Below are 19,077 nucleotides of genomic sequence, written 5' to 3' on the forward strand. Positions count from 1 at the left end.
GCGTCTCTTCATCAGGCCCGGCTTCTATCAGCATCTTGATAGCCGCAAGTATATATGCATGCCTGTCATGGAGCACGCACACATTTTCGCGATCTTTCACTACCGATTTTTTTAACTGCCTAAAGAACCATAACCAGCTAGCAGTGTTCTCGCTCTCAACAAATGCAAATGCGAGAGGCACAATTCAATTGTTGCCATCCACTCCAATTGCTGTCAGAATCTATCCCTTGTACCTCCCAGTCAGAAAAGTTCCATCTACACACATCACCGGACGACGGTGCATGAAAGCCTCGATGCATATGCTGAATGCGAAAAACACCCTGTGCAGAACCCTGACATTAGGGAACTCTGGTATCACAAAGTCTTGTATGTCCACATGGGTGCCCGGATTCCGGTCCTTCAATGTCTGCAGGAGACGGACGACATCGTCATAAGCATCATAGAAGGTCCTGAATCTGTTCTCCAGTGCCGTCTGTTTAGCCCTCCATGCCTTGCCATATTCAATTACATACTTATATTGAAGGTGAACTCTTTTCTGGATGGCTTCAACCCCCATTGCTGTATTCTCTACAATCTCCTTGTAGAATAGGCGAGCAATCAGAGTGGATGTAAGGTTTCGGTGATCCTTCAACATACTCTTAAGGACACATGTGTGCGGCACGAAGTCGCTCACCACCCATGTTGTGTCATACTTCGGACAGTACCCATGCACCCTTGATGGACATCTAGCATCGCTGCAGACCACTGTCAAGAATTTCAGACTTGAAACGGTGGTTCTGAATACCCTTTGCGTGTTCATTGCCCACTGAGTGATTGCTTCCTGCAGATGTCTCTTGTCAGCATATCTAGCACCAACTGAGATGGTGTTCATGTTGTACTCCCAGGCAGAATCGTGCCGATCATCGACTATCATTGCCTCCGACAAATCATGGTTCCAAGAAGAGGGGATCGGATCCTCCTCTTCGTTATCATTTGAAGTATCGGATCCACCGGATTCATCTGAGTCAAGCTCATAGTCCACTCCATCCTCGTCTTCCTCGTCCATCATGTTCTGCATCTGGTCTTCTTCTTCGTTGTCGCTTTCAAGCTCAACACTACCGTCATGACTACCTGCTGCATGGTTACTCTGCCCGGATTGGAAACTGCTGCCACCAGCATCAGAACTTTGACTGCTCTGGCCTGGATGGAACTCACCCTTGCCTTCTTGGGAATTCACCACCTTCGCCTCGGGAAGCATTAAGGCGATGGGGTGAGTTCCCCTGCGCTCGCACGCTTCCAACCAGTGCACCCACTGAGAGGTCCGCTCAATCGGCTTCAACCGCCAGAAAATCTGGGTACTGGAGCTGCTCCACAAAGGATGCACACCAACAGTGTATGCTTCGGGATTAAGCCCGAAATTCACGGTCAACCACTCCTTCAACTGACTAACTCGCCATGTTTTTGGGTTTGTCAGATGCAACTCCTCGTACTGAAACTTGCTCAGATCAGCTCCCATCGGAGTTGTTCGGACCGTGCCATGACCGAAGTAAACAACGAATTTTACTCTATCTGACATATCTGCTCACCTATACAAATTACAGACTCGTCAAAAAAATCTAGCACCTACACTCCAAAATAAATAAAAATCTAGCACCTACAGTCCTAAATAAATACTTTCTACCGGTACATATTTCAGTAACTAATCTGTGAAGCTAACGAACGCAACATGCATTATGATTACACCATCTAATATCAGGAATTAGGGTTTACCCTTGAAGCGTGTCAAACACCTCGGTCAGCAGGTTCGCTCCTCCACCTCGCAGCAGCTGCACCACCAAGCAGCAGCTGCAGCAGCACCACCACCAGCTCCACCACCACCACCACCACCACCAAAACGCTCCCAAATCTAACCCATCTATAGATCAGGTGATTCTACAACACTTGGTGGTGAAATAACACCAAAATGTAGGATAAATCGCAGCTAAATGGGAGAAAACAGAGGTGGAAGAGCTGAGAGAATGAGAGAGTGAGAGGAGTTGTTGTGAGGAAGAAGAGCAGCGTCGCGCCGGTCGATTTTATGCTGCGGAATTTCGGGGTGGAGAAACCTGAACTGCCCGTGTCGGGTTCAACGACGCCGATTCCTCCACCTCGGGATTCTGCGACCCAACAACTCTGCCGGTGGCAGGCCGACCGGCCGACACTGCTTTCCTTGGGATTCCGTCGCCCGACTAAAGCTGTTCGGGTTCACTGACTCCGACACGGCGTGGCACGGCCTGGCAGGGATAAGATTCCCCTCGTTTTGGGGTCCTGTGCCCTGATTTTCGAATTTCGGGTTCTACAAACCCGACGGTGTATTATTTCTGAAATTTGCTGAAAACGAATATTATTTCTAGATTAAATAATAAAAAGTGTATTTTTTTAGATCAAAAATAATAAAAAGTGTATTATTTTAAAAAATCGCCATATACTGAGTAGACAAATACCGGATCTTGCTTTCTTTTCTTTTTTTGCGAGAAAAAAATTATATTAATGCGTCGATGTCCTACGTGGATGTCTGAATCGATTTCTTGACTGATATATATGCCATTTGTCATGGAGTAGGACTTCCTTTATGCGGGCATATGGAGAACAATAAGAATATATCGATCAACAGCTGAAACGTTAAATTGACACAAGAAACACATGCCTATTAGTACAAGGCGCAACCGAAATTATTTCTCCTAACACACGGCAGGGACGACGATTCTAAAATCCTTGACTAGATAAATTTCAAACACATGTCGGAAAACCAGTAGCTAAAACCTTGGCATGATCCAAATTGGAGCAGGCAAATGTAGCCAAGGATGTAAGTTTGGCCACACATAGCCAAGTTTCTGCATACTCCTCTTTTTGATATTCCATATACCAAGATCATTTCTTAAAATTGGACCGAAGTTAAAACAGTCGTCCGTTAGGTAGATGCAGTTTGGCTCGAACACCTGAGAGTCCTTAATTGGGAGGCACACCGCGCAGTTTCACCTGATGAAGAGTGCATGGTCTCTAATGTCTTTTAGCTCCACCAACTTTTTCCTTTCCTTGTCAACCTTGAACACTAGTATCTCATTTGTTGTGACCTCATCGGTGAGCCCATGTGACAAGTCGATACCTTCACGAAGCCATTGGGAGAAATCAGTCTCTTAGTCCGTCCTGATGGCTTCATGGAGCTCGTCTTCCTCCTCATTTGAAGCCATTGGGAGACACCAGGCTCTTCGTCTGTGTTTATGGCTTCATGGAGCTCTTCTTCCTCATCATTTGCATGTAGACCACTTAGCTTGTTCTTGTTGTTTTCATCTCGGCCCAGAAAATCGATACCATCCTTGCATGCCCCATTCATGATCTCTTTGAACATCGCGATACTTGCGTGGAAAATCTACGTGTTCCTAGTTCCTCCATACCTGCAAGAGTTCACCACATACCCCGAGGGCGAGGTACATCTCCCTACACTGGGGCTCGTCTAAAACCCGGCGCATGATAGTCTTCGTTGTTGGTGAAGGTCCGCTCAGATCTAAAGTATAGATGGAAGCACGATCGTACATTCGGAGAGCAACGTCCACTCATTGTCACTCAGCCTGGTGAATGATCGATAGCTTACCGAATGGCATGTGCACAATCAAGACGTTGCATTGTGTCACCTCGGCAGCGGTAGACATGGCGACACAGAAAAACTCTGAGTGTCGCGCCCATCTAAAGTAAGGCAAGCTACCTTCCTCTGGGTCGGTATCCCATGTTAGAGTTGTATTTGTATTGCCTTCGTATACCATACAAACTCTGTGTATTGGATACGGTTTCGATGTACTCCTATACCCCTATATATTAACACGTAACCCGTACTAGCTCCACGTACGGTTCAACCCTAATTTCCACATGGTATCAGAGCAGCCTTCTCCCTTCTAGCTGTCTCTCTCTCTCGGCGACCCACGCCGCCCGCCGTCGCCATTGGCCGGTGCAGGACCCGACAACCACGATCAAAACCTCTCTCCGGCCGCCTCACGCCGCCGGGAGCCAGAAACACCACAACCAAACCAAAAACCAAATCAAAACCCTCTCCGATCGTCATCTGATCGTGATCCAGAAAACCAAAACCCAAAACCAAGAAAAACCTAGATCGATTTTTTCCTCTGCCCGGCCGCCGCTGTTTGCCGCCGTGAAGCACCACATCCCACACACAACCAATGGCCTCGTCTTCGTCTGCCACTGCCGCCGCAAACCTTGCGGCCGCCCTTGGCTCGCCGCCTACTGAGAAGCTCACCCGCCAGAACCATCTGTTCTGGAAAACTCAAGTCCTCCCGGCCCTTCGTGGTGCTCAAGTCCTCGGTCTGCTTGATGGATCTGATGCTGCTCCCTCCAAAACCCTTGAAGTTGAAGACAGTGAGAAGCAGAAGTCCACTGTTCCCAATGAAGCCTACGCTGTGTGGCTTGCCCGAGATCAAACTGTCCTGAGCTATCTGGTGAAAGGGCTCGATGTTGATCTCCTCTCTCATGTTGTTGGTCTCGAATCTGCTCATCAAGCCTGGACAACCATTGAAGGTCTGTTTACCTCTCAGTCTCGCTCTCGCGTGAATATGCTCCGAGGTGCCCTTGCCAATACCAAGAAATTAGAGCTGACAGTGCCGCAGTTTATCTCCAAGATGCGCGGTTTTGCGTCTGAGCTTGCCGCCGCCGGGAAAACAGTTGATGATGATGAGTTAAAAGGATACATATTAGGAGGACTTCAGGGGCCTTATACCCCCTTTGTTGCATCAATGAACGCTACACCCAACACCACCCTCACGGACATGTGTGCTCAGCTCCAAGCGTTCGATGATCGTGAGGTACTGCTAGCTGAGTCCAGCCAGATTAATCCTGTCTTTCAGACTTCTGCAAACATAGCTGCTCGTGGAGGTCCTCCGCCTCGTTCAGAGGAGCCACGCCGTGATGGTGGAGGATACAGAGATGATGGTGGTTACCGTGATGGTGGCTACCGTGACCGCCGTGAAGACTACCGTCGTGATGACCGTGGAGGAGGATACCGTGATCGTCGAGATGATCGCGGAAATTGGAGACGTGATGACCGTGATCGTGATCGTGGCAACTACAGGCGTGATGATCGCCGTGATGTTCAGCGCCGTGATGGTGCAGGTGGTGGCCGCGGTCGTGATGATCGTGGTGCACCCAAGGGAGGTCGTGGTCGAGGCCGGACCCCCACACGCTTTGTTGATACCACATGCCAAATCTGCACCAAGTATGGTCACCCTGCAAATGAGTGTTGGTGGCGCTACTCTGATCGTGATGATGATGATGATGATCGCCGCAATGACCGTGACCGTGCTGAAAAAGGAGCCTATGGCGTTGATACCAATTGGTATATGGACACTGGCGCCACTGATCATATCACTGGGCAGCTGAACAAGCTACACACTCATGATGATTATCGAGGTCGCGATCAAGTTCACAATGCAGGTGGTACAGGTATGACAATACAGCATATTGGTAGATCAACATTGCATACACCTCATAGTTCTCTTCAATTAAATAACATTCTTCATGTTCCTAGTGCCACCAAAAATCTCTTATCTGCTCATAAAATCACTCTAGACAATGATGCCTTTATTGAAATTCACCCATTTTTCTTTTTGATAAAGGACTAGGCCACCAAGCAAATAATGTTTAGAGGTCCATGTCATGGCGGCTTATATCCTCTTGTGCCCACTACTGCCGGCTCTGACAAGCATGCTTTCATCACCATCAAGCCGTCTTCATCCACTTGGCATCGTCGTCTAGGTCATCCGTCGTCCTTCATTGTTCAGCAAGTTCTTAGGAAGAATAATCTCCAATATTCCCCAGAAATAAATCCCTATGTGTGTGATCCTTGTCAACAAGCAAAAAGTCATCAGTTGCCATACCCCACTTCTACTAGTGTATCCACTGTTCCATTGGAACAAGTGTTTTCTGATGTATGGGGCCCTGCTCCATTTTCTGTTGGCAAACACAAATATTATGTAAGCTTTATTGATGACTATAGTAAGTTTACATGGATATATTTGATTAAGCAAAAGAGTGATGTGTATCAAGTCTTTCTTAACTTTCAGCAACTTGTTGAGAGAAAATTTGGTTGCAAAATTATCACTATGCAAACTGATTGGGGTGGTGAGTATGAGAAACTTCATGGGTTCTTTCAGAAAATTGGCATTACACATCATGTCTCTTGTCCACATGCTCATCAACAAAATGGTTCTGCTGAACGAAAACATAGACATATTGTTGAGGTTGGTCTTGCTCTTCTTGCCAATGCCTTTATGCCTTTGAAATTCTGGGATGAAGCTTTTCTCACTGCCACCTTTCTCATTAACCTTCTTCCTACCAAGGTCCTAGATCTTCAGTCTCCTGTTGAAAAACTTCTCCAAGTCAAGCCTAACTATGATGCCCTTCGCACCTTCGGTTGTGCATGTTGGCCAAACCTTCGCCCTTATAATCAACGCAAGCTCTCTTTTCGCTCCAAACGCTGTGTGTTTCTTGGATACAGTCCTATTCATAAAGGAGTTAAATGCTTAGATATCTCCACAGGGCGCGTCTATATCTCTCGTGATGTGGTCTTTGATGAAAACATTTTTCCTTTCCAGTCATTACATCCTAATGCTGGTGCCCAACTTAGAAAATAAATATTGTTGCTTCCTGAACATCTCACATCATCATCGCATGCTAACAATGAGGGTGCACATGTTGATCTTCCTATGCATATTGTTCCTGTGACTGACCCTACACAGGTTCATGCTGATGGCCCTGAAGAAAATAGCTCGAATTCTGATGACAGTGCTGAAGATTTGAGCTCAAATGATGGAGAAATCGACTTGCCACATAATTCCCCTGGCGCGGATCCCGAAGCAGATTCTGCTGCAGGGATAGAACCTTCCCTGTCTTCCTCGACTGCCACCCTGCCTGAGTCGCCTGGGTCGCCTTCCTCGGGCAGCGCCACGTCGCGCCCTGTCTCCAACCCTGCACCCGACCACGCTGGGCCCTGCCGCGCACATGCAGAAGATGACACCGTCGAGCGCGGGAATTCCTCTCCGCCTGGGTCCCACTCGCCATCATCACCCCCTGCGTCCACTCCTGGATCGTCACGTGGCGCATCAGCATCGGGCACGGCAGACGGGGCTGATTCCCCTGTCAGCCAGGACAGTGCGGCCGGATCCTCCTTGCCGGCCTCTCCTGTGCCCTCCCCTATGGCTTCTGCCACGCCAGCACCAGTTCAACGAAGACCGACTACACGTCTTCAGCAAGGGATTCGCCAACCAAAACAATACACTGATGGGACTATTCGTTATGGTTTATTTTCTGCTGCAGGTGAACCTGACAACTTGAATGAAGCACTTGCTGATACTCAATGGAAACAGGCAATGACTGAGGAATATACAGCTTTGATGGACAACAGAACCTGGCATCTTGTGCCACCAAGTGCAAACAGAAATCTTATTGACTGCAAATGGGTCTATCGAGTAAAGAAGCATGCAGATGGTACCATTGAAAGGTATAAGGCACGTCTTGTTGCAAAAGGCTTCAAACAAAGGTACGGCATTGATTATGAGGATACTTTTAGTCCTGTTGTTAAGGCCGCAACTGTTAGACTTGTATTATCAATTGCTGTGTCTCAAGGATGGAATCTAAGACAGCTAGATGTCAAGAACGCATTTCTTCATGGCGTTCTGGAGGAGGAAGTCTATATGAAACAACCCCCTGGTTTTGTTGATCCTCGCTTTCCGCATTATATTTGCAAATTGGATAAGTCACTGTATGGTCTTAAACAGGCACCGCGTGCATGGTATGCGCGGCTCAGTTCCAAACTGCAAGAGTTGGATTTCACTCCATCTAAGGCCGATACATCTCTTTTCTTATACAACAAGAGAGGTATCACTATGTTTATGCTCATATACGTTGATGATATTATTGTTGTGAGCTCGTCTGCTGAAGCGACAACAGTCTTACTTCATAATCTAAGTACTCACTTTGCTCTCAAGGATTTGGGTGAATTACATTTCTTTCTAGGCATTGAAGTTAAGAAGTGCTCAAATGGAATTCTCTTGACACAAGAGAAGTATGCTAAGGATTTGCTAAAAAAGGTTGGGATGTTACATTGTACATCATGTCCAACTCCATTGTCTACTGCAGAAAAACTCTCATTGACAGATGGTACACCCCTTGGCTCTGAGGACTGTACAAATTACAGAAGCATAGTTGGAGCATTGCAGTATTTGACTTTGACACGACCAGATTTATCCTTTTCTGTCAACAAGGTATGTCAGTACCTTCATGCTCCTACCACAGCCCATTGGACAGCTGTGAAGCGCATCCTCAGATATATTCAGGGAACTATTCAGCTTGGTCTCAAGTTTCATAGATCATCATCTACCCTGCTTAGTGCTTTTTAAGATGCAGACTGGGCAGGAGATATTGATGACAGACGTTCCACTGGTGGTTTTGCTGTTTTCTTTGGTCCAAACTTAATATCATGGAGTGCCAGAAAGCAAGCTACAGTATCTCGTTCTAGTACTGAAGCAGAATACAAATCTTTAGCCAATGCAACTACTGAATTAATATGGATGGAAAAACTTATTCGTGAATTGGGAGTACCACTAAGGCAGCGTCCTTGCATTTGGTGTGACAATCTTGGAGCAACTTATCTTTCTGTTAATCCTGTGTTTCATGCTCGTACCAAGCATATTGAGATTGATTTTCATTTTGTTAGAGAAAGAGTTGCTGCAAAATTTCTTGACATCAGGTTTATTTCTACAAAGGATCAAGTGGCTGATGGCTTCACAAAAACCTTAGGTGTTAAAGATCTAGAAAAGTTCAAGCATAATCTCAACCTCTCCCGAGGTTTAGATTAAGGGAGGGTGTTAGAGTTGTATTTGTATTGCCTTCGTATACCATACAAACTCTGTGTATTGGATACGGTTTCGATGTACTCCTATACCCCTATATATTAACACGTAACCCGTACTAGCTCCACGTACGGTTCAACCCTAATTTCCACATCCCATACATGCTTATGCCTGCCATGGTCATCATAGTAGCCGTCATGTTCGTAGATTGTGTTGATCGCGGGGAGCGTTTCCTGGATGCCAGTGATCGGGTTGAGGAGGTATGGGTCGCCGACTGCGTCTGTGGTAAACACCCAGCCCCTAGGACACGAGAAGGCAGCGTGAAGGGCTGGCCAAGAGCTGGTTATCTTTTGACAAAATATAAGGGCGGGCCATGGCCTAGGTTTTCCCTAAGGAAGCTCCGCCAGTGCCACTATGCTCGGAAGGCGGTGGCGGATATTGCCGGAGACGTTGCCTTTCTCCCTTGCACACTAATCCTGTCACCAAGATTTAAGTCCACATGCATGCAATTTTTTTTTGATAAATAGCATATATTAATATCGCGTAGATACCAATTAGACTCAGCCTCTGCAACAACATCATGTTCTAATGGTATAAAGGATGCACACAGCTAAAAAAGAAAGAAAATTATAAAAAATGAAAAGTCCCGCTATAGAGATCGAAAAACAGCAACACTGACACCACCAAGAAAATACCAGAAAATCAGTTTCTCCATAAGCGACGCCTCTAAAAAAGAAACAATGCACAAACGCTGTCATCGATGCATGCAAACTTGGGTACTTATTATTTACAAAATCACCGTAGGGGTTTCCCCTACGATATTCCATTATTAAAAAAAATAGGAAGGGTTGTCAGATCCCAACAATAGAGCTAGGAGTAGGAGTAAAATAGAGAATGAGATCTTAACGACACCTTTTACTGAAAAGGAGGTTTTTGAGGCAATTTCTCAGATGGAACTGAATAAGGCTCCTGGACCTGATGGTTTCACAGCGGAGTTTTATCAAAAATTTTGGGAAGTAATAAAAGATGATTTGATGGCTTTGTTCTCTCAGTTTATTAATGGGGACTTGCCCCTTTACAAACTAAACTTTGGTGTTATTACTTTACTACCAAAGAAGGAGAATGCGGTCCAAATTCAACAATATAGTCCAATTTTTTTGCTAAATGTTGTTTTAAGATCTTCACTAAAGTTGGTACGAATCGTATCTCGGGGATTGCCCCAAGAGTAATTAAACCAACTTAATCGGCCTTTATGCCAGGTAGAAACATTTTGGAAGGGGTTGTCATACTTCATGAAACAATCCATGAATTGCATACTAAGAAATTGGATGGGGTCTTATTTAAAATTGATTTCGAAAAAGCATATGATAAGGTGAAATGGCCTTTTTTTACAACAGACTTTGAGGATGAAGGGTTTTGCTCCAGAATGGGGTAGAATAGTGCAATAGTTTGTCCAAGGAGGTAGTGTTGGGGTGAAGGTGAATGATGATATTGGTCATTATTTTCAGACAAAGAAAGGTCTAAGACAAGGGGACCCCTTATCTCCAATGTTGTTTAATATTGTATTGGATATGCTTGCCATCCTAATTGAACGAGCAAAAAGTGATGGTCAAGTCGGAGGGTTAATTCCACATTCAGTTGAGGGAGGACTCTCTATATTACAATATGCAGATGATACTATCCTATTCTTGGAACATGACCTTAATAAAGCAGTTAATATGAAATTAATCCTATGCCTCTTTGAAGAGTTATCGGGGGTTAAGATTAATTTTCATAAAAGTTGGATTTTTGTTTTGGAAAGGCAAAGGAGGAGGAGGATCAGTATAAGAAGATCTTTGGATGTGATGCTGGACAACCCCCTTTAGATACTTGGGTATTCCGATCCATTACAAAAAAAAACTCCAAAATTCTGATTGGTATCCGGTGGAAACACGGTTTGAGAGTAAATTAGGATGCTGGAAAGGGAAGTTACTATCCTATGGTGATAGGTTAGTGCTTATTAATTCAGTATTAACTAGCTTACCGATGTTTATGTTGTCTTTCCTACAAATACCTGTTGGGGTAAGGAAATGTTTGGACTTCTATAGATCTAGGTTCTATTGGCAGTCCGACGAAAACAAAAAGAAATGCCGGCTTACAAAATGGAACATTGTATGTAGGCCCAAAGATCAAGGGGGCTTAGGCATTGAGGTGCTCGAAATAAAAGTAGATGTTTACTGAGTAAATGGTTGTTTAAACTTCTTAACGAAGACGAGGTTTGGCAAGAACTGCTACAGAACAAATACCTAAGACAAAAGACATTATCAGAGGTACAAGCTAAACCTACTGATTCTTCTTTTTGGAAAGGTTTGATGGAGGTCAAGCATGAGTTTTTTTCGAGGGGATGTTTCAAAGTGGGTAATGGTGAGACCACCCGCTTCTCGGAAGATACCTGGTTAGGAAATACTTCTTTGGCCCATCAATACCCATCTTTATATAATATTGTTCATCATAAGAATGTTACAGTTGCACAGGTGCTTTCCCAAACACCACTAGATATTAATTCCGAAGGTTGTTGATTGGTAGCAAATGGACTTCATGTTGTGCAGAAAATTAATGTCGGTTACTCTGAATAATGCATGAGGTTGATCGTTCTGTTTGGAAGTTGACGTCTAATGGGTTGTTTACTGTCAAGTCGATGTATGAAGATCTTATGTGTGACCATATCCCTTTTTTGTGAAAGTACCTTTGGAAGGTTAAAGTACCTCTTAAGATTAAGGTTTTCATGTGGTTTATGAGTAATAAAGTACTGTTAACTAAAGATAATCTAGTTAAACGTCATTGAAATGGGTGTACTAAATGTGTTTTCTGTGGGGAACAGGAGACCATTGAACACCTTTTTATTGAATGTCCTTTAGCTAGACTCTTGTGGCGTACGGTTAATTTCACTTATGATCTTCCACCTCCCACCAATATTACTAATATGTTTGGTAATTGGTTAAATGGATTAGATAGACAATCTAAGGCTTTTATCCGGATTGAGATTTCTGCCTTATGTTGGTCTATTTGGAGAACTAGAAATGATATAATTTTCAATAAAAAACCTTCTTTTCATTTCTTGCAGTTTATTCATATGGTCTTCCATTGGGTCCAGCTTTGGGCCCTACTCTCCCGGAGGGGCAGCGGGATACCATGGCTTCTGGATGCACACGACTCCTGATGGTCGCTCAGGATATCTTGTGCCAGGCTGGTTGGCGACATACTAGAAGACTATGTTGATTTGTAGTCATAGTATGGGTTGTTTTCGATGGTTGATTCTTGTATCAATCCTCGGTGATGGTCGAGATGTAAACAATACTTTTTGAATCTTTTTCTAATAAAAGGCCGTGTGCATCACCATGATGCAGAAGCCGGGGTATACCCCCATTTTGAAAAAAAACTTGGGAAAGTCACAGACACCTCGTTTCCATCACGCCTATTCACACAAGAAATTAAGGGGGGAAATAATCACCCAAATGAGAAAGTATACTATGATAACCGGATCATTAACTCTGGCCATATCAAGTGATTATATCATCAGTGCACATCTTCAATCAGTCAGCTAATTAAGGTCTATAGAAAATTAGAAGCAACTATTTCACAGCAACACCGAAGTCAAACGAGAATGATTAGAAATTATTTCTCCTAACACACGGCAGGGACGATGATTCTAAAACCCCTGTCAAGATGAATTTCAAGCACGTGTTGGGAAACCAGTAGCTAAAACCTTGACATGATCCAAATTGGAGCAGGCAAATGTAGCTAAGGATGTAAGTTTGGCCACACGTCGCCAAGTTTCTACATACTCCTCCTTTTGACATTCCATATACCAAATCCTTTCTTAAAATTGGACCTAGTTAAAACAGTCGTCCGTTAGGTAGGTGCAGTTTAGCTCGAACAGCTGATAGTCCTTAACTAGAATTATGATTTGTAGAGAACCAACCTGAGGTTGGATGGTTAGGAGGATGGTTGTATCCCCAGCCCACCAGAGTTCAAACCCCAGGTTTGACATCTGTGTGTCTCATAAAAGGCGGAATATTCATTTAGTGGGAGGCGACGTTCCCGTCGACAGCGAGGCGCCTGTGGTGACTTCGTCAATTTCAAGATCCAATCCGCCGGCTCAGTCTTCCGGAGGTGCTCATAGGGGTAGGGTGTGCGTGTGTGCGTTCATAGGGGTGAGTGTATGCGCGTGTATGTGAGTGTCTGCGTTTGTACTGTGTTTCTCAAAAAAAAAAGAATTATGATTTGTATCACTTCAAGCATTTGTGTATGTTACCGCTGTAATATCATTGTAACACATTCTCATTTTCTACCTAGTACATGTTACTGTCCAGCAGATCACGTGAGGTCACATATGGTGGCCAACGGACGGGTGGCATCGAAAGGGCTTGAGCAGGAGCAAACTCGACCTTTTCTGCTGGTTCATGGCCTCCATCGATGCCATCAAAACCTTGGCTTCTACATGCTCGTCGCCGCCCGAGCGGTGGAAGAAAATGACATTTTTCCTCTAGATATCTAAAATATATTTTCTTCATCAATTAAGTCTAGGGGGTGGTGCCCCCCCCCCCCCTCCCCTACTGCTTCACTCTATAGATACATGTTTTGCATTGGACTGTCAGTGAACTATACCTCGTGTCGGTGGGTACATGAAGGCACAAGCTGGCGCTCGAGAGGGCGCCAACTAGTTCGACGACGGACACACCGGCGAGTGGCAAAAGAATATGTCCTACTTCAACAGGTGGAACTCCGCGCTGTGCTCTGGGGTGCTTCTCGGCGTCACCTTCGTCCTCTACGTCCAGGAGCGCGTGGGGTGGGGCGCCGCCACCATCCTGGTCACCATCCCCGCACGTGGTGGATCAGAAAGTTGTGATGATCATTGATGAGTCTCGTTCGGTTTCTCCACGTCGGGACGGGTTTGGCCCGACAAAAAAAAGTCACACGCTGAATGCTTAATTTTCCAGATTATTCACAGGCCCACTCATTAGTTTTTTTTTCAAAATTTTCACTAATATATTAATAATTATCCACCATAGTATAAATAGCCTAAAAAGAAAAAAATACAGACAGGTACTCGGACCACCTAGCGATGACTAAAAATACTAGCACGAGCTGAAAGCACGTCTCAATCCTTGCTCCTCCATCACTAGAACCGACTCAAACTTGTCATAATTAAGATTGTTGTAGTAGACATACGAGAAAACGTAATGCTAAGGCGCCAAATGCCTTTGCACAAGAGCAGCAACCATTGGTAATAATGACAACAATAGATCGAAAGAGACTGACATAAAACCACATGAACGAACACGAAAACCAATCGGACCCTAGGAGATCCGCCGGGCACACGGCTCCACGGGCCCTCCGCTAACGCTCGGTGCATCACCGGAGTGAGGGTTGGGCGGGGAGGACCGTATTCTGACTTTGGGATGTAGCCGCTGCCACACCACCCTGAATAAGGCACTGACAAACAACCTAAAAACAAAGCCTCGACGAGAGGTTGTGGTCTGCCACACCTCCAAAGCCGCAAAGGCCACCGAAAGTGGAGAGAACCAGCGACGTCGCCAGCGAGGAGAATGAAACCCTAAATGGTTTTTGTGACCACCGCGTCTCATCTCCCTGGTTTATATAGATTCTGAATGCACTCGATGGTTGGACGGGCGGCGGCGACCAAGGGAGGGCGGGGCGCAGCCCCCTCAGGCTACACCTTGCCAAACTTGATCCCTACCCTCACCCCCTATATAAAGAGAGACAACCCCTCTCTCCTAATTTATCCATTGAGCCCGATAAACAGACTTTCCATATTTCTAATTGTCCAGAAAAATCCACCAATTTTTTTTGCATATATATCTCGACAATCCATGTGCTTTTATACGGTTTTGTAAAATACCAATATTTTGTGGTTAATGTAAAAAAAATAAAACATATCTGACAAAAAAAACTTTATTTTTAGCACTAAATTTTATCTTTTTACACAACATGAATGAAAAGTCATTTTTTCATGGAAACACTTTTTACGCACGTAGCGTGTGAAGATGTACACGTGATATTTCATTTAATTTTTTAAAATATTTTAAAATGTATCAAAGATGTATTTCAAAATAAAAGGAGCCTACGCATCCATCCAAGGTCGAAAATATTACTCCCACTTTAAAATATCTAAAATAATTACATTGGGTGAAAGAGAGGAATAGTATCCAGTATCCACCCACACCCTTGATCTAGAGCAATTAGAGAGTAGACACACCCGGTTATTAGATAGGCAAATGATCAAGTGCGTCGCGTGAGGCGCGCGGAGAGCGGCTTCCTCATCGTCTTCAAGAAGCCATCCAGCTCCGTGAGGTCGATGGCGTCATCCGGCGGCTCCCACTCGAACTCGCGCACGAGCGCAGCCAAGAAAGACTTGATGATCACCATCGCTAGGCCCACGCCCGGGCAGAACCTATGTCCCGCCCCGAACGTTCGCCGGCACGGTTGTTCCTCCGACGAGCATCGCCGTCGCGGCGGCGTCGGCCTGGACGTGGCGCAGGGCCACCGGCGCCGGCGGGTGCATTCTTAGGCTCTCCAGAATCACGGCGTTCAGGTATGTCATGCATGCCACGGATCACCTGGCTCCTGTCGGGGGAGACCGCGCCGTCGCCGGAGCGTTTTCTGGACCTCCGGCTGGGCTACGAGTTGAGCGAGAGGACATTCGAGGCACACCACCAACGACCCCGTGCCGGCGCCGAGGAACTCGTGCACCACCTCTTCGTCCGTAAGGGCGCGCCGGCCACCGCCCTTGTTGCTTCCCGTGAACTATTCGGGGTCGCCGAGTTCTATGAGCGTGTCGACGTATGGCCGGCTTCCGCCATCGTCCTCGTATGGCTGCTGAGATTCCCGCTGCCGCCGTGCCCCGACGAGAGGGAGACACAGCTCGGTGATCCGGCCGTGCAACGCCAAGAGCCGGCGCTGCTTCCTCCGCTGCGCGAGCTTGGCTAGCACGGAGGAGCCAGACAAGGGCTTGATCTCTCCAGTGGCGACCTGCATGTCATGTATGCTTATTTGTTTTGCCATGTTTTGTGTCTGATTTTTTTTTTTTCGATAAAGGGGATATATTAATATCGAGAGATACCAATTACACCCAGGCTCTGCAACAACGCACCACCCTAATGGCACTACGGATGCACACAGCCAAAAAAACGAAAAGAAAACTAAGAAACAAAAGTCCCGCTACAGTATCATGGACCTAACAACAGCAATACATCCACCACCATGACAACACCTGAATTGCAGACTCTCCAAAAAACGACGCCTCCAAGAAGGGAACAGTGCTCCAACACCGTCGTCGCCCGATCAAAGATCTTAGGTTTTCACCCTGAAGATAGTCCCCACTCTCAAAACAATGCCTCCACCAAGGTCACTGCCAGGCACAACCAGTTAAGGCCAGACCTTGAATTTTCATCCTGAAAGGTAGGACTCTGCGCTTCACATGTGTTGTCGCCCCCACTTTCATACCGCTGATGTGAAGCCCGGACACCAAGCAAGCCCCTCAACAGCGCGGAGACTTGAACCTCCCTTAGCTAGTCCTCCCCTCCGGCCTTCATGAAATTCTCTTCTTCCGACTTTCATCATGGATCCATAGTCACTTGATGTCAACACAGAAAAAGAGCTTCGCGCCGCTCCCTCCAGAACCAAACGGTCGGAATAAACGCATGGGTGCGCACGGCCGAATACCTCTGATCCAGCAAACTCCAGGCAAAGCACTGTTACATTCGCCGGCGGAGCCTTCCGGAACTCAACCCTCCGGCCAGATCACGAGTCCAGGCCTCCGGTAGGTCCTCCTCTTCACGCAAGAGAGGCCCTAGGACCGCCGCCTTTATTCAGGCCGGACCCCCACGTCGGCGACCATCCCAGGCTGGCCAACCCAACCCTCCACCGGCGACACCATCGCCGGCTTCCATGCACCTCCATCTCACCGCCGGCTGGCGATGATAGATCAAAAATCCACCACCACCAACCGCAGGCCGACCCTCTCCGGCGAAGAAGAGGCCACCTCCTCCGTCAAACCCAAGGCTGCTGCCCCGGGCGCCCTCGTGTCGCGGAAGATGCCCGAGATCGCCTCCACGCACCAACTAGAGGCGGGGGTGGATGGCATGGCGCAGACCGAGGGTCTGGACGCCGCCCACCACCAACCTCTGCCGGAGTGCTGCGGGAAGCCGACGAGAAGAGGGAGACCGCAGCGCCGCCCATCCCACCCGCGCCGACCGGTCCGCCAGGGGACAGCCGACGGGAGGAGGGCCGCCGTCGCCCATCCACGCGCGTCTGCTCCGCCAAGCATCGAGGAGGTGGGGATCCGGCCGCCGATCTGCACGCGGCGACGAGGAAGGGCCCCCGCCACGCCCCGAGGGGCTTTGCCCCCGGCGGCGCTACCGGCGGCGGCGGCAGCGGAGGGCGGGGTGTGGGAGGGTTAGGATTGGGGGCGGAAGATTGGGGGCGGAGGGTTCTCGCTGATGTAACTGTACACCCGTCGCCTGCATATGTAGTAAGTGTGTACGCGCAACGCCGTCTCTAGCAATGCTCTAAATAATTTAACAACGTTGCACAATATTTCAATCGATGCTCAAGTTGAAACAGAGAAATAAAGATAGTTACTGCCTTTGTCCCATTTTATTAGTCCTACGCATATCCCGTAAGTCGTTAATTATGCCAAGTTAATATGATGGGAAGCAGTCCGGCGTATGCGATCATCATCATATCCCTTCGAGCATCTTGTTCTTCTGCCTATTTGATACTGTTTGATCTTGAGCCTCCTGTTCTTCCAAGAGATTGTGAAACTAACTTTCAGCAAGATAAAATGCTCGAGCAATCTGGAGAAAACATGAACAACCAAATGGTAAAACCAGACAACCGTAAAATCTCTTAGAAGTCGTTTGGTATCCATCATTTGGGCCTGGAATCCTAGAATTCATTTTGCAATTCTATAGGTGGGCTGTTTGGTTGCTACAGAATTGGGCTATCATTTCATTTAGTAAATCCAGCAAAATGACACCATGGGTAAACACAATTCTAAGCTGAAACCTGTCATTTGCGTATGGAAGCCATTTACAAATTCAATATTGAATTCTGCTATCATTCGCAATTCCTGTGACAACCAAACAAGTGTCCATTTCTGAAATTACAATGTAAATGAAATGAATACATGTATTCATTTCAAAATGCTACAAACGAAATGAAAGCGTGGCTTCCAAACGACCTCTTAGTTAAATGCAAGTGAGCACCGACTATTCTCAAAAACGCCATCCATTTTATCTCTATTTTCAAAATGTACCATAACTGAGCAGCAATACTGTTTTTCTTTTGATGTAGAGAAGCAATACTGTTGGGTACCTGTACTTATTGGTGAATTAACACCAAGAAAATAAAATATTACCATCAGTGTGACAAATCTCCATGTGTGCACCTCTTTCTGCATATATGGAACAGCCACCACACGACAATACCTCCACATCTATGCAACACCAACTATATTTCACGACAGTTCATCAGAAATCAAAGGGGATTACACATAGAAATCAATGGCCGGGAAGGGGGAGAAAGGAAAGATCACCAGTGCACCCTCAAATCCGATGCGGGAACACAAAGAAAGAGGATTCTCTTGGAACCCCGCAACATTCTTCACCACATGCATAGATGAAGCAGGGGTCATGAGCTCCAAAGAGGTGGCCACCATGGTCACGAGCTGGTCCAGACAGAGAAGTTCTCCACACAAGCAATAAGCAAATCACAGCACAAATAGGATATTTCAGCTCACGACAAAAGTCATGCGCCTCTCCTTTTATACAGTAGAAAAGCATACAGCTAAAGCTTGGTAATGAAATGTGTATTTTCCTTTTTTAAAACATGAAACCCATAGCTGGGCCTGGACATCAACCTCATATTCGCAGAAATGGATTAATTGTTTCCCATGCAATTAGAACACACATACTACAATTAGAGCAATGCAGGTCCAGCAAATTTGGGAACCACCAGCAGCGAAGCGGACAAGTCAATGGAGATCAGGTAATAGCATTGCGGTCGGATCTATTAGTGGAGAAACATAATAAATTGCAAAGCATAATTCATGATGTATCATGACAGTTATGTGTTAATACTGTTTGTCTGATCCATAAGACAGGTGAACATATATTTGTATAACAGAGAAAACCAACCAAAA

At 46.2% G+C, this 19,077-nt stretch overlaps 1 protein-coding gene across 1 annotated transcript; it reads right to left on the bottom strand.

The window, feature by feature from the left end:
- Positions 1-220: 220 nt before the first annotated feature.
- Positions 221-1,048, bottom strand: LOC127346516 (uncharacterized). Its single transcript, XM_051372809.1, has one exon. It carries the CDS (start codon positions 1,046-1,048, stop codon positions 221-223), a length of 828 nt encoding a protein of 275 aa, XP_051228769.1.
- Positions 1,049-19,077: the final 18,029 nt, after the last annotated feature.

Source organism: Lolium perenne, chromosome 4, assembly GCF_019359855.2.
Source record: "Lolium perenne isolate Kyuss_39 chromosome 4, Kyuss_2.0, whole genome shotgun sequence".
In the NCBI taxonomy this organism is placed as follows: domain Eukaryota; kingdom Viridiplantae; phylum Streptophyta; class Magnoliopsida; order Poales; family Poaceae; genus Lolium; species Lolium perenne.